The following is a 21,034-nucleotide window of genomic DNA, read 5'->3' as shown; positions in this document are numbered from 1 at the left end:
TCCCTGCCTTTAGTCTCCACTCTCTCTCAATAAGCCCTCATTTGTTCATTCCCTCCATACTACCAGGAAGATTCCTAACACAAAACGACGTGTCTTTCGTCTGGCTCAAAATTCCTCAAATGATCATTTGCGGAATAATACCCGCAGTCAGTCATGTAACATACAGAATCATGGCTGATCTGGTTGGCCTCTCTGTGTTTACTTGGCCTTATCTCCCCCATTTCCTCTCCCCCATGGTGACTCTCCAAATCACCTGCTCCCCGCTCAGGGTTGCCCGTGGAAGTAAACAGCACCATCATTTACCCAGCTGTTCACACTCCACACCTACACTCTTCCCGTCACATCCCACAACTAAACTGTCAGAAAATCCTGTCAGCGTCACCTTGACGATATAACCAAATGCAACCTCTTCTCGCCACCCCAAAGGCTATCACCGGGTCTAAGTCACCACCATCTATCACCTAACTGCTGCAACAGCCACTCAATTGGTCTCTGTGATTTCACCCTCTTACCTCCTAAAACCCATTCTCCAAACAGAAGCCAGCAGTCATCCTTTTAAAATATAAATGAGATCAGATCACCACCCTACACAAAACCTACTAGCTCCCCTATTACACTTACAACACAACCCAAGGTTCCTACCTTTGCCTAGAAGGCCAGACCTGGTTTTATCCTTCTTTTTCCCAGGTATCCACATAGCTCTGCTCCAATCCACAGTCTCTGCTCCAATGTTACTTCCTTAGAGGGATTTCCTGACCCCCCAACTCAGTAGTTCTCAACTGGGGACAATTGGGGGTGTCCGGAGACATTTTGGGTTGTCACAATGGGGACAGAGAGGACCTACGGGCAGCTGATAGATAGAAGCTAGGGATTCTGCTAAACAGTCGACAATGGAGGGTTACTACCCCCAACAAAGGATTATCAACAAACAATTATCCAGCCCAAAATGTCAATGGCATCTACCCTCTCTAACATACAATTCCATAGGTTTCCTAACCCTTCCTGTGCTTTGTCACTTTGTCACTTTCTTCATGATAACTATCACTAACCGACATTATTACCTATTGACTCGTTTGTTTATGGTCTGGACAGAGGTATGTCTCCCTTACTGTACCAGAATCTGAGTTCCATGAAGGCAGACTTTTGACTAATCTATACATGGCTAGATACACATGGCCTAGAAAAGCACCTGGCATATAGCCAGCATTCAGTAGACACTTACTAAAAGAGCTCTGGCTGGTGTGGCTCTTGGTTGGCCCTTGTCCCATGCACCAAAAGGTTGCTGATTCACTTCCAGGCCAGGGCACATGCATGGGTTGTGGGCTCGATCCCCAGTGGGGGGCATGCAGGAGGCAGCTGGGCAATGTTTCACTCTCATATCAATGTTTCTCTCCCTCTACCTCTCTCTCTAAAAGATAAAAAATAACAATAAAAAATATTTATTAAAAGAATAAATGATACTTTCAGACTTAGGACTTGAGCCAAGAGAAGTTCAGTAGACCTAGAAGCCAATCCTGTCCTTTAATGTCCCAGGCACCTGTACTCATTGGGCTAAATCACAGTGCACATCTTTACTCAAAATGAGACAATAATTTGTCATCGTATCCAAAGCAATACAATCGGTATCAACACACTTCGATATCAACATCCACATACCTGCTTGTTTAGCTTCGATACAGGCAATGGTTATTTCTTCTTTCAAATCCCAGTTTTCATTGGCTATAGCTTCCCCTACTTTAACAAATCTTCCAACTGCCAAGTTGACGGCTTGTCCTACACGCTGAATTGCTTGCAGAGTTTTATCAGACTTTTTGGTATTATCTTTGTGATTAATAAGTGTGGTAATCTAAGAATAAAAGACAAAAGCAACTTGTTTAAGTTTTATTGCAATAACTTTTTTTGAAGCTATATCACAAAGGCCAAGTACATTAATCCTGGCATCCTGGATAACCTAACAGACCAAATTCATAGTTTAATGCTTCAACCCAGAGGCAACCAGGAAGCATCCTGCATCTCTCCTCAGGACAATGCTCCCATTGATAACAATTCCAAGTTTATGAGAGGGCAGGTAGCTGGGGCATGCAGTTCCAGAAGCCCTCCAGGTGTTTCAACAGATCTTCAAGACAGGAGAAAAATAGGGAAGGCTAGATCATTACATTCAGAGAATCCACAGAAAATCAAAGCGCTTCAGGTCTAGTTTCTTTTGCTATGACTTGAGCTACTATGAGTAGAAAGCATTTTTATTATTATTTACTGATTTTCAAGAGAGAGGGAAGGGAGAGGAAGGAGAGAGAGGGAAAGAGAGAGAGAGAGAAAGAACTATTTGTTGCTCCACCCATTCATGCATTCATTGGCTGAAACTTGTAAGTGCCTTGACCAGGGATCAAACCTACAACCTTGATTGTATCAGGACGACACTCTAACCAACTGAGCCACCCAGCCAGGGCTAGAGACAGCATCTTCACCTTGCATTCCACTCCACTGCCTAGCACAAGTTCATAGCTTGTACAAAATGGTGTCATACATGTTTACTGAATTCAATAGATACTGAGAATGACCCTTATAATCTATGTTTTATGCTTCCCTGAGTTTTGTTGTAGCTCAAAGTAAATGAAATAACCAAGAGTCTGAACACTTGGTTCTGGGCCCTGAAATAAAATACAAAAGGTAACAAGTTAAGCTGGTTGAAACAAAGATAAATCTTCAGAATGTTTTATAAAATTAGCATGTGAACTTTGCTGACATATAAAAATATTTAAAGAATGTTACATAAAATATAGATCCTAAATAGTAGATGGCCATGGAACATGACTTAGAAGTGTTTTGTATAAATGTAGTAGCAAAGACCAGATAGAGAATTAAGGGAACAGGAAGGGAATCACTGCCTGGCCAATAATTACGTGCCAAGCACGTTCTATGTTATGGTATTAATAGTTTAGAATCAGGAAGGCCTGGGTGTGGGCCTTGGCTCTGTCCTGATTAGCTACAGGACCTAGGGAAATCTATTTAATCTCTTTACATGTCCTCATCTATAATATTGTTTTTCAAATTTTAAACACTTCCTAGATGCTGGGCCCTGAGGATGCATCAGTAAACAAGACCATTACAATCCGGCCTCCGTCTGGTTAACTGTTTAGTAGAACTAACAATAATTGAATTAAATAAACTATATTTGTTGCACACCTATCATACGCCAAATAAAATTCCAAGCAATGATGAAACAGCAATGAACAAGAAAGGCCCATGCTTTCATGGAACTTACATTCTAATGTCGGGGGACACAACACAATAATCACACAACTAGGTAAACAAAAGAATTTAAATATAAATGCTGCCGAAACCGGTTTGGCTCAGTGGATAGAGCGTCGGCTTGCGGACTGAAAGGTCCCAGGTTCGATTCCGGTCAAGGGCATGTACCTGGGTTGCGGGCACATCCCCAGTAGGAGATGTGCAGGAGGCAGCTGATCGATGTTTCTCTCTCATCGATGTTTCTAACTCTCTATCTCTCTCCCTTCCTCTCTGTAAAAAATCAATAAAATATATTAAAAAATATATATATATAAATGCTATGCAAATATTAAAATAGGAAAATGGGATAGAAAGTATGTGTACCTGAAAGTCATTTATCTTCCTTCATGAGAAAATGATATTTAAGCTGAAATGTAAATGACATCAAGTAGCCAGGCTGGCCAACATCAGGGAAAAAGTATTCTAGGGAAAAGAAATCATTGTTTTCAAAAAGAGGGGGGTCCCTAAGGAATGAGGTAAGACCAGAAGTGGTTAAAGAAGGGTGGGCCAGAGGGCAAGTGTAAGACTGATATCCAACTGGTAGGCACAGACCAGCCATGAAGACTACGAGTTGGAGTAGAGTTTGTGTTTTCTTGTAAGTGCGACAGAAGCAGGAAAGTGACAGACTCTCTAGTGTCCACAGAGTCTTTGCTATTTCGCCTTTCAAGATCTGGAGCCTCATTCCTCTCTCCCTAAGCACTTAGATTAAAGCAGAAGCGACAACATGCTACTTTTGAGGACAGGTCAAAATGATACTCCAGTTCCCGTCTCACTCCCACTCTGAGATGATTCACTTTAGGGAGCCAGTTGCCCTGTTGTGAAGACATCAAAGTTTTAGAGTTTTCAGTGTACAGATCTTTCACCTCTTTGGTTAAGTACATTCTTAACTATTTTATTGCTTTGATGCTATTGTAAATAGAATGGTTTTCTTTATTTTTCAGAGATTTTATTGTTAGCATATAAAAACAACTGGTTTCTTTCAACAATGAATATTTTTAAATAAAAATAAAAGGAAAAGATAAATTAAAAAACTGATTTCTGTATATTGATTTTTAAAAATTAAATTTATTGAGGTAACATTGGTTAATCACATTATATAAACTTCAGGTATACAACATTATAATTTGATATCTGTATACTCTATTGCATGGTCACTATCAAAAGTCTAGTTTCTATTACTATAGAAACCAAGAAGAATCTTCAAGCAAGGGATGACAGGCTACCTTTATTTTCTATTTTCAAATTTTTATTTTTATTAATAGTTGATTGTATGTTGATTTTTTTTAATCCTGCAATTTTGTTGAATTTGTTTATTAGTTCTAACAGTATTTTGGTGGAGCCTTTAGGATTTTCTATATATAAGCTCACGCCATCTGTAAATAGAGACAATTTTACTTCTTCCTTTCCTATTAGAATGCCTTTTATTCTTTTTGTTGTTGTTAATCCTCACCTGAGGATATTTCCCCATTGATTTTTAGAGAGACTGGAAGGGAGGGGGACAGACAGAAACATCAATGTGAGAGAGACACATAACAAAGATTGATTGCCTCCTGCACATGCCCCAACCAGGGCCAGGGATCTAGCCTGCAACCGAGGTCCACTCCCTTGACTAGAATCAAGCCCCAGACCCTTCAATCCATGGGCTGACGCTCTATCCACTGAACCAAACCAGGTAGGGCCTTTTATTCATTTTTATTGCCTGATGGTTCTAGCTAAGACTTCCAATACTATTCTGAATAGGTGAGTGAGAATGGGCATCTTTGTCTTGTTCCTGATCTTAGAGGAAAATCTTTCAACTTTTCACTATTAAAGATGATGTTAGCTATGGGCTTATTATATTGAGATATGGTCCTGTTATACCCAATTTGTTGAGCATTTTCATCATGAAAAAATGTTAAATTGTGTCAAATGCTTTCTATGCATATATTGAGATGGTCGTATGATTTTTTTTCATTTCGTTCTGTTAATGTGGTGCATTACATTTCTGGATTTGCATGTGTTAAACCATCCTTGCATTGCAGAGAGGAATCCCACTTAATCAGGTGTGTGCTCCTTTTAATGTGCTATTGGATTTGGTTGGTTAGTATTCTGTTGATAATTTTTTGCCTCAATTCTTCAGGGATACTGGCCTATAGTTTTCTTTCTTTGTAGTGTCCTTATCTGGTGTTGATATCAGGGTACTACTACCCCATAATGCTTCAAAAAAAATCCCAATGAAGCAGGTATTTACAAACGAAGAAATTGGACATCATGAAGAGTAAAGAAATTGGACATCAAGGAGACATTCTGACCCCAGACATTCTGACTCCAGAGCCTAGCCTCTTAACCAGTTAGCCATGCTGCCTTATCTGCCTTATGATGCTGATAAGAGGATTAAATGAAAAGATCCACATACTGTGTTTAACAAAGTACCGAGTTTATGGCAAGCACTCAAGGTATATATTCTAATTAGCTCTTATTTAATTCTCAGGTATTATTAAAGATAAGAAAACTGAGGCTGAGTGAAGGGAAGTATTGGCTCACACAGCTAAAAAGTGGCCTAGTTTAGAATGGCCAAGTTTGTCTGACACCAAAGCCCACCCAGTGCTGTCCTTCCTGATTTTTTTGTTTTTTTGTTTTTGAGGGTGGCAGAACACTGTCTTCAAAATAAAATATTACCTAAAGCCATTAGGTTATCATGTCAAAGAGGAGTTGCTGTGGGTGAATTTTGTGGGTGACTGTGGGCCATGCTGCTGGGAAGCAGGGAGAACAATATGAATCCTTTAGCATCAGCTTAGTTTTCCTCCAAATCGGATAGACTGGGGAACTCTTCAGGCCACCTGGAGAACCCAGGGCTTGATCACCACTGATTATTCCAAACAACCACCTGGGAACAGACTCAGTTTGTCAAACCCTTCATTTACATAAAGCTTTAAACTTTCAATCATAAAGAAAAGATCCTGCAATTAGGCTAAAATATCAACTATTGTTCAGTTCTGAAACACACACTTTGCTTTCACTACAAGCATCCTCCCAGGTGCATAATTAGGTGTGGCTGGCTGACTTCCTCTTACTCTAAGCAGTCTAGAAAATGTTACAGTCCAAATAGAGGTATGCCCTTAAAATTGACAGAGGAGCCAAGTCAATTTATAAAATTCCTTACTACGAGGTCTACTTACTAGTATATCCTAGAATCATGACCAAACTTTTGAAAAGGCAGGTTCAAAAATTATTCATGTTGTTTTAAAAAAAATGGGAAAATTAGAAAAGCCTAAATAAATAAAAATCCCCCATAATTCCACTATCCCGTGAGCATTTTGGCATAATTCTTTCAGTCTTGTTTATATACACATTTAAACACAGTTTTACAAAATTCAGATCAAACTTCAATTTCCTCATCGTGCAAAAAAATAAAAATAGGTAACCTGTAACATTAAGCACAACAGTAGCAGGCACTATTTTATGTGCTTTACATGTGTTGATGCATTGAGTGGTTATATCTCTATGAGGTAGATATTCTTACCACCCGCATTTTGCAGATAAAGAACCTAAAATTTGAAGAGGATAAGTATTTGCCCAAGGTCACAATAAGTTGCCTCCACTCCTAATCACTACACTTGCTCTTTCCTCCAGGATTGTCTTAAGGATCAAGGGAAAGACAGCTGATGAGAGTGCCTTGTAAATTATATAATGTGCCAAAAAATATTTTAGCTATTGTTCTGCAAAATAGGAGGCATCTTATACTGGGCATCACAACCTGGAGCTGCCCTGACACTAACCTGGAGAACACATGGGGGGTGGGGGGGAGAAAAGGGCAGAGAAGGCCTCCCTGGGGGAGAAAGAGAATCTGATACAATGAAGAACTCTGCTGTGGAATAAAAGAGTAAGAACTAGGGCTTACTTGATACCTTCTAACCAACAGTGTCAAGAAGTACCAATCTCTAACAAAGCATAAACTTGCACAAGAGCCCGATCTCTGGTGTCCCCTTGCCTGGGTTTGAATTCTGGCTCGGCCATGTGGCAAGCCATCTAACCTTTCTATGACTCAGTGTTCTCACCTGTGAAAACAGGAATAGGATGAGCACCCATCCCACCAGGGCACCGTGGGGGATACACTAGTAAATGTAAAAACAGTGCAACACCTCATAATGGTTAGGTATGACACTGTCCACACTTCTAGAATCTCTGTTTTTCCCTCGGGCTTGTGATGTTATTTTATTTCCTAGAGTAACTAACAGTCATCTCTTGATTGAAATCGATTTTCTTCGTTTGCTTACTGATTTTGTGGGGAGGCAAGAAAGCAAAGACCAGGAAGAAAAAAAAAAAATGGCCGTAGCCCATATAAAAGAACAAAGACTTAATTCCCTGAGACCTGAAGAATAAAAAAGCCAGCCCAGGACAGAGAAGTTTGTCTCTGGGTTTAACTCCTGGGCCTCATACTAAACCTGACAAGCTCAGGGGAAGGCTGCATGGCGGGCCTTACACACCCAGGCAGGGTGGTCTGAACGTAAAAATTCCTCACTCATAGCGGTCACGGTGGGTAGTCACGTGTAGCATTCCTAAGGTCTGTTATCTCAGGTGCGCAAAGACAAGAGACAAGAGACAGTTTCTTCGTCTCTTGTCTTTGCGCATCTAAGATAACAGACCTCTGGAATGTGAGAAAATCTTTTCCGGACGCCCGAAGGCACAAGCACAGGCACAAGCACAGACCACATTGTTATCTCGTTGCCCACATAACCTTCTGTGCTGTGTTAACGGTCCTGTACCCGCCGCTGGAAAAGAAGTACGTGTCTCTGTCTTGCTTTTTTATCTAATCTCAGATTCCCTACTTTGCTTTCTCCCACCTCCCTAATCTACAACCCGTGGGTTTCATGTAACCCCCACACCCGCTTGTGTCTCCTTTGGTTCTTTGTATATAAAATAAGCTGCAAAACTGCCACCCTCCAGAGCATTTCCTCAATCTGTTGAGGTTTGGCTTCCTGGCAGTTGTCGTCACTTTGACTCAAATAAACTCCTACGAGACCTTTCTTCAGGCTGGACATTCTTCCCTCGACTCTCAATCAGTAAATGCTTCAAATCATTAGACATAAACATCAGCTAATCGACTACAGAAACCAATATGGGAGAAAGTACATCAAACCACGGGAGATGCTTTAAGAGTAAGAAAAAGGAGCAATTATGCTTACTTTATCCACCACTGTAGCGTTTGGATTTTGTGTGTTTTATCTTTGCAATTAAAAACCCACATAGCCCTAACCGGTTTGGCTCAGTGGATAGAGCGTCGGCCTGCGGACTGAAGGGTCCCAGGTTCGATTCCGGTCAAGGGCATGTACGTTGGTTGCAGGCACAGCCCCAGTAGGAGATGTGCAGGAGGCAGCTGATCGATGTTTCTCTCTCATCGATGATTCTAACTCTCTATCCCTCTCCCTTCCTCTCTGTAAAAAATCAATGAAATATATTTTTTAAAAAAACAACACACACACATATATTCACATACACAAATCAGCAAAGGGGGCCCCCTATGTACCCCGTTTATCTCTAGCTTAGTGAGACAAGGATCCTGAAAAGCTTCCAGGACACTGCAGAGAGAAATGGGAAGACAGGGCGAGCTCCTCAGAACTGTGAGGGGTCTGCACAATGGAGAGGGAAGTAAATCTGTCACGGACAGGAAAAGTCTAGTGGGTGGTAGGCTAACATTCCACACCAGGGTGGAGCTCCGTGGCAGGTCCCCCCTGCCCTTCCTTGCATAAAAACAGTTTAAGACTGGGAGTGGGAGCTTTGACAGGAAGAATAAAGTGATTATTAAAGGAGGTGGGGAGTTGTTCTGCAGGAAATATGTTTGGGACTTAGCCCAGAGCTTTTTAAAAAATGGTCTGAGTTAGGAAATATGTAACAAATGAGTGCGTATCACATACACACGTACAGTTTAAAGAAATGAAAGGAAGACATATGCAGCCACGATGAGCTGAAGAGAACAGTCAGGACCTCGGACAACCCAAGTGCCCGTGGGCCCTTCCCTTTCTAAATCATTCCCTCCCCCGGAAAAGAACAGTGTCCCAATCTGGTGCTCATCCTTCCCTTATTATAACTGCTGTACAAGTGTTATATCCCTAAATGATATATGGTTTTGTTTTGCTAGGTTTTGAACCTTTAATTTTTTTTCATTCAACACTACATTTTTTGAGATCCATCCATATAGATAATTATACCCATGCTTCATTCATTTCACTGCTGTAGAGGATCTCATTGTATGAACATAGCACAATTTATTTAAACATCCTACATTTGGATTGTTTCCTGTTTGGGGCCAATAGAAGTAAAAAAAAAAAGAAGAAGAAGAAGAAGAAGCAGAAGAAGAAGAAGAAGAAGAAGAAAAAGAAGAAGAAAAACCAAAATTCTACTCCATGTCTCTAATACACACACAGGAGTTTCTCTATGGATCCAGTTCCATGTGCTTCTATTTAGATAACCTATTGCCCCTCACCTATTATTTTTTATTTTTGTTGTTGTTGTTGTTAATCATCATCTGAGGATATTTTTTCCATTGCTTTTTCAGAGAGAGAGAGAGAGAAACATCAATGTGAGAGACACACATCAACTGGTTGCCTCCCCCACTCAGCCTGACTTGGGGCAGGAGCAAACCTGCAACCCAGGAACATGCCCTTGACAGGGAAGCAACCTTGCAACCCTTCGGTGCTAGGGCTGATGCTCTAATCACTGAGAGCACTGGCCAGGGTCCAGACCTGTTTTTTATAAAATTTCTTCCTTTTCCCACTGACCAGCAGAGCTAATTCTGTGATTTACCAAGTTTCCACATATGTGTGGATCTGTTTCTAGGTTCGAATTCTGTTTCACTACTCTATCTGTCCATCTCTATCCTTATACCCACATTGCCTTAATTTGCTATAGCTTTGTAATAACTGTTGAAATCTGGTAGAGTAAGCCCACCCACACTGCTTCTCTTCTGGCTATTCTTGGCTCTTTACTCTTTCATATAAATTTTAGGATTACCTTTACCAAATTCTACCTTTAAAAATCCTGATGAGCCCTGGCCAGGTGGCTCAGTCGGGTGGAGCATTGTCCTGTACACCAAAAGGACTGCAGGTTCAATTCCCCTTCAGGGCACATACCTAGGTTTCGGGTTCGATCCCCAGTCAGGGAGAGGTAACTGACCAATATTTCTCTCACCTCTTCTTTCTCTCTCTCTCTCTCTCTCTCTCTCTCTCTCTCTTCTCTCTCTCTCAAGTCAATAAAAAATATCCTTGGTGAGGACTACAAATTTTTTTTTTTTTTACTTATTGCTATGATGTTAATTGTAAGTTTTCTGCAAATACACTTTATCAGAATAAGGAAGTTTTCTTCTGTTATTGGTTTCTTAAGTGCTTTTGATCATGATTAGAAGTTGAATTTAACTGAATGCTTTTTCTGCATCTAATGATAAGAAAATACATCTTTTCTAATATGTTAATGCAGAAAATTGTATGTAGTTGTCTAATATTGACTCAACCTTGCATTCCTAGAATAAGGCCAGTAATCCAGAACTTTTCACTTAGAGAGTCAGAGAGGTTAGAAGGTATCAGAGTAGAAACTCACTAAACTGTACAATGCCAGCCCAACTTGTTCACCTCAAGACTGGCTCCTCTATGGCATTGTTCCTGACTCATCCACATCTCCTCTGAGCTCTTAGAGCATTTACTATTTTTAAAAAATGTATTTTTATTGATTTCAGAGAGGAAGGGAGAGGGAGAGAGAGAAACATCAATGATGAAAGAGAATCATTGATCGGCTGCCTCCTGCATGTCCCCTACTGGGGATCAAGCCCGCAACCCAGGCATGTGCCCTTAACTGGAATCGAACCCGGGACCCTTAAGTCCGCAGGGTGACAGCCTATCCACTGAGCAAACCAGTTAGGGCTAGAGCATTTACTATTGATAATGTTCATTTGACATTTGATGTGCTATTCTGTACACCTCTGTCTCCCAAGACCCTCAAAAAGCAGCAACTAGCAAGCACACAACAAATGCTTCCTTAAAATGCTTGAAATATTTTTTTGGATAAGATGATGAAGCATGAGTTGCATAATAATGCAGCATCCTTAGAAAAGGAGATTCTTGGACATGAGTTTTCTAGAGAGCTGCAGCTTTAAACTGCTAACATTTACTGAAACTTAAAAATCATTTTATTAAAAAAATGTTTTTATTGATTTTCAGAGAGGGAGGGAGAAGGGTAGAAAGATCAGTGAGAGAGAAACATCCATCTGCTGCCTCTTGCACACCCTCTCTTGGGGACCAAGGCCGCAACCTGAGCTTCTGCCCTGACCAGGAACCAAACTGGTGGTGACCTCTTGGTTCGAGGGTGGATGCTCAACCACTGAGCCACACAGGCCAGCAAAAATCATGTTTAATTGTACTCCACACGTTCCTGTTTTGTTAACAGCGTTCTGGCCATGCTTTTATATTTTTTGTTTGTTCATTTTAAGCATAATTTAAGTTTTTTCTTGTTGAGTACAGTCTATCATTAGGACCATCAGTCACGGTATTGTGCTAAAGATACTGCCGTGGCTATAGAACGTGTGGGATGCAGAACCTCAGCTATGGGCCTGAATGAGTCTTTAATAGGGAAGGAAAAAAACTGGCATTTCCCTCTTTGGCACTGACCTCTAGTTAACTCTCAGCAGCGATTTATACATTCCTCCTCCGCTCTCCTCCTCCCTCCACCCTCTTTTACCCCAGAATTACACAAGGCACAGCTGTAGGACTGGTCCGTTTTTAGCACTGATACTGTGAAAAAGTTACCATTTCTTCAGATTACAACCTTCCTGAGCTTGTTTTTCCACTGTAGACTCTCTTCTCAGGACCTACTACTAGCTGACCTCGTCACTGCTTCCAATTTCTAGAAAGGACGCAGCACAGGCAGTTGCTGAGAGCCGCTCTAGACCCCGGAGCCAGGCTGCCTGGGTTCAGATCCCAGTTTGACGTTTATAGTTCAGTCCCATGACAAGTTACTTCACTTCACTCTTTCTCCGTTCCCTCGGCCATATAACGAGAATAAACATCTATCTACCTCACAGGATTGTTAAGACAATGAGTTAATATTTATAGAGTGCTCAGAACATGGCCTGTCGTAGAGTCAATGTTAAATAAACGAAGAAAACCCTGTCAGCTTGAACTCCACCACTCTCTTATTTCTGTGTCTCCTGGGGCTGTGGTTGTATTGGTGGTGGTGGTGGTATTCTTTTGGGGGGAGGGGCAGTGCAGACATAACTAAGTGATCCTAGCAATCCTTCCACTGGTCAGTGCCTCTCTCAGATATGGAAAGGGTGGGGGGAGGGGAGCTGGTCAGGTGTATTCATTACCTGTTTTGTTAGCCAGGCTAAAATGAGGGAGAAAATGGAGCTGTTCATTTAATCAGCGTAACGGGAATCTAGGGACACGTGTGACTGCTCATTTCCAGTGTTTGCAGGAGTGGGAGGGAGAAGAGATGGCATTTAAAATTCTAAGGACCAGCTCCCGTCTTCCCATCACTGAGCACGTTTAAAGAAGGGACTGGCGACCAGGTGTCAAGGATGCTGTAAGAAAGGATTTTTCTAAAAAAAAAAAAAAAAAAAAAAAAATTAGAGTCAGGTATAGTCTTGATTCTTGAAGAATCCCTCTACCTCGAAAATTTCGGCAATACTAGTGAGTCATCAGGACGTTGCAACCTAGTTGTGAGTCACACAACGCCAACGCGCTCCCCCAGGCACAGAATTCTTCACACACTCACACACACACACACACACACACACACACACACACACCCCCAGGACTTGGCGCACAACTGATCCAGGTGAGGAATTCGAGCCCTCGGGCGGCGTACAGCTCGGCTCACGGTAACGAAAACTTCTCTAAAACTAAGCGCATCCATGAGCTGATTCCAGACTTCTGTTAGGACCAGCAAATACAATAAACCATAAATCCCAAGTGGAATTTGGAAAGAAAAAAAAGGTGTGTGTCCGGGTTAACTATCAGACAGTCCTTCACTTCAGTCTTCCCAGTGGGTGAGCAGGCAGGTTAGGGGAAGGGGCAGGGCGGCCGCGGTGGATGGGAGCCGGGCGAGCCGCACGCACCCCGGCGGGGGGAAGGGACAAAGGCGGCGGGGAGCGCGCTGGAGTGGGGGGCGGGCAGGAACCCCCAGCCAGAGCGGCCAACAGCCCAGGTGTGAGCTGGGAATGCAACGTGAGCCGGCAGCGGGTCAGAAAGGGGCGACGAGGAGGGTCCCTATATGCCAGGGGGCCACGGCCAGGTTCCTCTCGCCTCCGGGGCGCAGGGTTCGGCTGCCCTCCCTCCGCGGGGGGCTCACGGGGCCCGGACGCCCGAGCCGCAGCCCCGAAGCGGGTCGCGTGGGACAGGCCGGCGGCGCACCTGCTGGCCGGCGCTCGGTCCGCACCGGGATCCGCGCCCCTCGGCCTCGCCTCCTGATGCCGGAGGGTCCCGGCTCCCGCCGCCTCCGCCGAAGCGGGTCCCCAACCCAGACGGGAGGTCGGACACGCACGCCGTGGACCGGGCGCGGAAGGTGGGCAGCGGCTGCCTCCGGCCGGCCGGCCCCGCAGCGCGAGCGCCGCCATCGCGGGCCGCGGACACAGGAGACGAGGGGCCGCGCCGGGAGCCACTTTACCTGGGAGACCAGCGGGAGCAGCGTCTGCTCCACCGAGCGAGTTTTGATCTCGAGCCCCGAGTCGAAGCCGAAGCTGGACGGGCCGGAGCCTGGCATTGCCCCGGCGCCGCCAACGCCGGCGGGGCCCGGAGAGGCGGCCATGGCCATTCCCCGGTCGCACAGCCTGGACGCCGAGCCACTGCGGGCCCGCCGCCTGCCAGCCAGCCCGCCCGCGGCGGCAATGCACCCGCGCGGCCGGAGGCCCCGCCCCCGCCCGGCCCGCCCCCGGCACGGCCCCGCCCCATCCCGTCCCGCTTCACCGCCGCCGAGCCCCGCCCCCACCGCACCGACACGCTTTTGTCTGGGGTTCGCCCCGCAGCCCCGCCCCTAGCCCTGGCCCCGCCTCGTCTGTCTCCTGAGACCACTCTTCAGTGGTTCCCACGCACGTCTCGCCCCACTGGAATCAATAGGTCACCCGAGGGCCTCCCGTGGCCTCTGACCACGACAAGGACAAACGTCCCCAGCAAAGCTGCCCGTCCTGGGGTCCTGGGATCGATGACTCGTTCTAACTCCCATTCAGCGACGATTTGCAGAAGCTGCGCTGGGGTTGAAACTAACTGGGAGGGCAGAACCAGAGTCAAGTCTCAAGGGAGGGCGTTTGCCCTGCGGCGGGAATTCCACTGGTGATGGCGCTTCTGAGGTCCCATTTCCCCGCCACGCGGCTCCTTTTGCGACTGTACCTTTCTCACAATACTTGGAGCTGGATTGAAGATGAAATATTTGATTATGCAATTAAGGAGTATTGGGTAGCTTTCAGGCTATTGTTCAGAATTACTCTTGAAAAGGAAATTAAATAGAGCATATGGAAAAGCTTCACCTACAGTTCAATACTATTTACTTTTTAAAACCACTTTTCAAAATTATTTTTCCCCTGGTGCCCAGCACAGAACAGTTTCTTAGAGGCTGTTCATTGCCGGAACAGATCATTAGTGTTCACTTCTGACTAAACTCGGTAAGGGTGAGGCTGAGAAGCACAGCCCCTGCGGGATTGGCATGGGGGAGCTGAATACCCCTTGCCTGCGGATTGCAGGGCAAAGCCGAAGGAGGTTGTCGGGAGCACACTCCCTCTGCAGGGGTCTAGCCTCATGCAACGGACTGAGATGCACGAAGAAATGCTTTGGGAACAGGCATCCTCTGCCAACAAGAAACCGTGAGAGTAGAAAAACTGTGTGCCTGGCTAGTCCACCCTTACAGCTCAGCCAGGATCCTTTCTCCATCCATAATGTCAGGTTGATGAGCTGAACACCGCCAACTCGAGGTGTCAGCAAGCTCTTTCACAAGCATCACTGAAACGTGTTTCACAGGACTCCCACAGTGGGTTCAGCTGTCTGCCGGCTGGAGCTGCTGGGCATAGGTGCCAGGGCTGCACCTGTGTCTCTGGTATTGAATAAAGCCATAACTTAGGCTTATTTTGTTCATTCAAAAGGTACAGTTCCTTTATACAACTTTCCCTCCTCTGATTTCTTACTCCTCAGCCATCCACCTCATCATTTCCTTATCCACCCAGCTTAAGGCCACCTTATCCTGGGTACTGAGGGCTCCAACCTCAGCTTGGATCCTTTTACCTCTTTAAGGTGCTGAGCATCCACTCCTCACATACACCTTCCTTTTGTAAGTCACCCTTATTTCATATAAGTCACCCTTATTTCATAAAACTTCAGTGTAAGCACTGGTGCCAAAGGAGAAGTTTAAGACCCAAGTGACAGTGTATTTGTGACTTCACTAAAGATAAAATTTCTCAACATAAACGAGACTAAGTTTACCACCTGATTCATTCAACACCAGTTATTTTATTTCAAAATATAAATATTTTACATTTACAAAGTACTTACATCAGTAGGTTGTCAAAGCAAGTTAAAGCTAAGAAACAGCATTTGTGAGAGAACAAAGGTGTATTGTATTTGAATATTCTTTTTTTACTTTCACACCATCTCATCTCCACTTTGCCGGAGAATGCAGAGATGGTACATTTTCCAAAATTACATAAGCAATCACAATTACATATCCAATCTTGGTTTCAAAATCAAATGGTGCCCGTTATACACTCCAGTCACCTAAACAAATTGGCAGTGCAAGGGACAAAAGGAGGGTTTTCTTTGGGACAGCTGTAATGCTCGTTAAATTCTGAGTCACTGCAATAAAGAAGAAACAGTGTTTGATAATAGCCAAAATGATGTTACTTTAAGAATTGCTTCCACACCTTTCACTGTAAAATATAAAGCTAGAAGGAAAACAAGAAACCAGGTGTGAATAACTCTGGACTTGGAGTCAGAAATTCTGAAACTGAATTCTGGCTCCATTACTTTGTGTTATAATATCGGGGGGGGGGGGGGGGGGGGATCACAAAAACCTTTCTGAGCCTCCAGTGCCTCATCTGATAATACTTAACACCTGCCTTTCTCACAGGGTTGTTATGAAAGCAACCTGAAAACGATAAAGTGCCACACAAAAGCATTATTAAAATGTAGTATCAATATATCACCACTGTATCTGCACATTAATTGATCCTTGAAAAACTTGCAAAACTGAACACAAATACTGATTTTATGCACCATAGGTGGTAAGACTCCTTATACTTTACATACAGCTCCGAAGGGCAAATATGTTTTCTTTCTAGTATTCTCAGTAAACTTTGAGATTTGTTACGATTGCAGGGTACCACGGTAACAGATTTACCTTTCAGAAATTCCACTAAGGATGTCTTCTACAAAAGCTGTAAACTTACTGTAGAGCTATGTTTCCCAAAGGACCAGTAGTACTTTGAGATGCTCTGAGAAAAAGAAGGATGGGGCCGCAGTTTAAGGTCAAATAAGTCTAAGTGAACACAGTCTTTGTCCCCTCTCATAAATTCACAATATAGACTAGCACGTCAAAAACTCTGAGAAGTCCTACCGGAAGAAAACAAACCCAGCATTTCTCAATTTTAATTGACCTTGGCGTCCCCTCCCCCATGCACACTTTATTCTCTGATACCATCTCATAACATCCATTTGAACAACTGCTACAAGAAACATGTTTTTCCAAGAGCTACTCGACTATGAGGAAAAGGGAAAGAGAAGTAGAACAATGGACTGGGAGAGAAAGAGAACTGTACTCTACTCTGAATTGTTCCTAACTGGCTGTGTGTGTTAGAAAAGCCGCTTGGACCTGTGGATTTGTTCCCTTCTCTAGAAAATGACAGAACCACCTAATTATATAAGGCCCATTCCAGCACAGAATGTCTGTGATGCCAATAGACAGACAGTTTAAAAATAAAAGAACTATAAATCGGGTCTATCAAAAAATAACTGCTCAGTGTTTCAGGGAGTATGCACATTTTTTTGCAGGTCCTCAGTAAATTAATAAAATGAATATATTTTGATTGGAAACTATGTAAAGGCAACAATAAAAACAAAAGTACTTCTTTTTAGCTGGAACTAGCATGTGTAAGTTTATTCTCAGAGGCTATTTCCACTGTGAAGTGCCTACTGTAAAATTCTTGTAAGACCCTCAGGTCAGGACCAGACTATGGGAAGTTCCGAAGGGGTTTTTCCTATAAACCTGCGGTGGAAAGCCACAGATAGCTCACCTAAAATTACTTTGCGCTAACGTAACCCTCATGGCCTGAATTTCTGAGTACTTCTTGCCCAGCAGGGACACTTCCTGAAACGCTAAATACAATGAAAGTGAGAACTAGTGGTACTAGGAAGTCCTGAAGGGTCACTGATGGGTTCCTGCTAAGACCAAGGTCGGCCAGAGGATTTTATCTGTAAGCCCTGGAGCAGCCCTTTTTAACTGGAATAAACAGCTGCCATTTCCAAGAGCTACTGAGTTTGTTTAAATACAGCATCTCCATAACAGTTCTTGGATATCCTCCCACTGCCCAGGGTCGCTCTACACCAGTCTCGGAGGTCAAGCGAACACTCTGCCAGCTCACCACCTCTTATGGAAGAGCGTGCTAGGATTCCTTGCAAATGGAAAAAAATAAATAAGACTGGTATCTAAAGCAGTCTGACAGAGGCCACTCCCAGGAACAGAGAGCATGGTGAGAAGTTTGGAACTGAAGCAGGACTGACATACGGGTTTATGCTGAATGCCACGCGCCTGTTCTCTGAGGAAGGGAGGAGCGCGTTTGTGTGGGGAGTTTTTATCTCCTCCATTTAGTTTGTAACCGAATAGTGACCGCAAACGTAAAACTAACCTTTAACCGAGCTGTAGAAGGCAAGGCATTGTGGTAGGATTTCTGAACTCAGTTTTCAATGCATTTTCTCCCTCTTCCTGGGTCAGATCCGACCTGAGAATCTGAGGGCTGGTCATCTTTAAAACTTGAGCGTGAGACTCCTACCTTTTCATACCACCTGCTCCCTATGCTCTGTGGAGATTCTGCACACCCTCACTCTACCTGGGGGGCATGTTTGTGAGGGTTCCAGGAAGACCTCTCCTAGCCAGCCTGCCTTCCCCGTCCTTATGCAGCGGCTGGAGTGCTGGGGCACTTCCATTCCTGATCAGGCCTGGGTAGCACTAGGGCACCTCTATTCCTGCTGTTCCGGGGTGATATTACGTCACTGCTCATTCTGGCAGCTCTAACCTCGTCTCTCAGAGCTCAGAGTCCTCCCTCTAACAGCCTGGATAATTATGACCAGCACTTTGAAAGAACATAATCTGTATAGGCACCCAACTCATTGTGTACAACATTTACCTCTTGTGAATACGTGCAAATTACAGTTATAAACTTACCAGTATACAATTAACAAATACAAACCCGAATTCTTTTTTAACCCCTTTAATGCAAATCTTTTTATCTTAGCAATACACATGATCTGGCTAAGATTTACCGAAAAAGGCCTGCTTATGAGTTATCCCCTACAGCAACCTGTACAGTGCCTGGCTTGGGCCTAGAGCTTGGCAAACTCTTAGCAAATGTTTTACTGAATAAATGATTAAACAACTAACTAAAGAAAGTAATTAGTGGCCAAATGTAACATTGGTGTTATATCAAATTATAATGTTGAAGGGTTCATAAGAAAAATTAGAGATGTGCACAGTCTACTGTATAAACAAAGACTTCATGGTAGCCTCTCTTCTAAATGGAGTTTTTCTTAATATCGGAATAAATTTAAGCTAGTCATACTAACTGTGCTTTAGTGAAAAAGTGTTTGAGATAAAGTAATTTCTACTTTTAAGTGTTTTCCAAACCGGTGATCTCTGATTCTTACGAAGCCTTTCTCCTCCACATTCCCCTGGGGGCAGAGACAGAGCCTGAGGATTGTTTTATCCGGTGGCAAGGGCACAGAGCTAAGAGCTGGGTTCTAGTCCCAGCCCTCATGAACAGAGGACAAGTCCAAGGACACCTATTCTCACAGCACAGAAAACTGTAAGGTAGTAGAAGAAACACTACAGCATAAGCAGAGTTTGCAGACTTATGGAGTCAGAAGATTGAGGTCAAATCTTACTAAACTTTATGACTTTCAGTTGGTCAGTTTTCTAAACCTTAGCTTCATTATGTGTGAAACTGTTATAAAACAGCATAATGCTGTATGAAAGGTTATGTGAAGTTGTGAAATAATTACAGGCAAAGAGACTTTATAAAATGTAAAGCATTATGCTGGTTATTGTGATATCCGATAAATTTAAGAAGTTACAATGTAATTCAACAGGCATTCATCTCAGTCTCATGTGCAAGGCACTGCGCTAAGTGATGGGAAAATACTACGTAAATATAAAACTCTGGTCTGTAAGTAACCAAGTGGCAGAATTCCAAATGGTGAAACAGGGATACATTTAACAAATCAGAGTCCTGGTGCACCTGAGATTTTTCACTTGCAACTTTTGGAAAGAAAAAAACCCCAACATGAATTCTATCATATTGTTACCACTAATAGCAGCTGACATGTATTTCACTTCAATGCCACTGGTCTGCCAAGTTTTAGAAATTTGGCAACAGTGTAATGGGGGGATGGAGCAGAAGAAAGGGGAGAGAGATCCTCAGTCAGTCTGTCTCTCCTTTGGTTGCAACACACAACTAACTGAACTTGAACTGAGCCACCTGCCCTTACACGGAAGATTGGTTCTTCCTTAGAGAGGACCACACATTGTGGGAAAAGGGTAGAAGACACATTTTTCCTGCTCAAGCAACTACCTACTCAAAAGTGAAAGCCCTTTTCATTGAAAAGTGACTGTTGTAGAAAAGTTTATGAACAGATTTCTTAAAACAGGAGAAAAATTACATGTATGTCCTTTTAACAGTAGGTAGTTTAGGGCTCTTAAAAATAACTTTATAAATACATATTATAATAATACAGATAAGCAAAGGGGGTAAATTTCAAGCCATGGTACCAGTGTATACACTGAAACTCTTAACTAAGCCATCTGAGCAACAGTTAGGTGAGCAAACCACATCTCGGAGCTCTAAAGCTGTGCTTTAGAATGCAAAGCAGCTCACAGCAAGTTGGCTCTTGTCCACGCGTTCTGTAGGAAGGCCAGGAGACTCTGCTTCTTCCCCCGCCTTTGCGTGCTAGGCGCAGCCGAAAGGACAGGAGACACAGCTGAGCTGAACTCACAGTCAAGGTTGAACTTCCTAGAGAAATCACTGAAGCAGAAGCCACGTCAGTCTACTGAAGATTTCAGATCTTCAGAAATGTCATGGAAAGTCCTACAAGAAAAAATAAAATTCGTTTTGCTTTTGGAAATGAGGAGGTGGGAGGAATGAAATCACAGAGATACTAAAAAAAGAAAGGAAAAACAGCACCTAACCAGTAATTAAATGCCATAAATAATAACTTATTTTTACAATTTGAGAGCCTTGATGAGGTTATATAGTTGTTTTTCTTAATATTATCATGAGTTAGCATTTTGAGTATTATTTCAAAGTGTGCTAGTAACAAGAACTCCAGAGGTTTTTTTTGCTGAGTCCATTATCTCCCATCCAAAAAACTATTTCCCTTGAAATTAACAACCATGTGACTATGTTCTAGCCAATGAGATATAACTGGAAGAGCAGTGTGACTTCTCAGCAGTGTCCTTAAAAGAGAAGGGTGATCTTCCCTTCCCCCTTCACACCGGCTGCAAAGTGTACACAAGGATATTAGAGAAAAAC

At 43.3% G+C, this 21,034-nt stretch overlaps 2 protein-coding genes across 7 annotated transcripts in view; both read right to left on the bottom strand.

Annotated features, from left to right (window-relative positions):
• The window catches only part of CTNNAL1 (catenin alpha like 1), a 54,502-nt gene extending 40,345 nt beyond the window's left edge, over positions 1–14,157 (bottom strand). The window contains exons 1-3 of one of the 3 annotated variants that reach the window (XM_036330097.1): positions 13,921–14,156; positions 12,623–12,853; positions 1,657–1,846 (exon numbers count right to left, since the gene is read on the bottom strand). In XM_036330097.1, the coding sequence (XP_036185990.1) occupies positions 1,657–1,846; positions 12,623–12,670 (238 nt within the window). In that variant the 5' untranslated portion in view covers positions 12,671–12,853; positions 13,921–14,156. Of the gene's footprint in view, positions 1–1,656; positions 1,847–12,622; positions 12,854–13,920 lie in introns of all 3 variants that reach the window. The other 2 variants (XM_036330098.1, XM_036330096.1) reach the window with 2 other exon arrangements.
• Positions 14,158–15,729: 1,572 nt separating this feature from the next.
• The window catches only part of TMEM245 (transmembrane protein 245), a 69,512-nt gene continuing 64,207 nt past the window's right edge, over positions 15,730–21,034 (bottom strand). For all 4 annotated transcript variants that reach the window (XM_036330084.1, XM_036330087.1, XM_036330086.1 and 1 more), the window contains one exon: positions 15,730–20,590. In XM_036330084.1, coding sequence (XP_036185977.1) covers positions 20,545–20,590 — 46 coding nt within the window. In that variant the 3' untranslated portion in view covers positions 15,730–20,544. The remainder of the gene's footprint in view (positions 20,591–21,034) is intronic.

The sequence above is a fragment of the Myotis myotis genome, unplaced genomic scaffold (assembly GCF_014108235.1).
Source record: "Myotis myotis isolate mMyoMyo1 unplaced genomic scaffold, mMyoMyo1.p scaffold_m19_p_12, whole genome shotgun sequence".
Taxonomy (NCBI): Eukaryota; Metazoa; Chordata; class Mammalia; order Chiroptera; family Vespertilionidae; genus Myotis; species Myotis myotis.
This window is presented reverse-complemented; position numbering and strand designations above follow the sequence as displayed.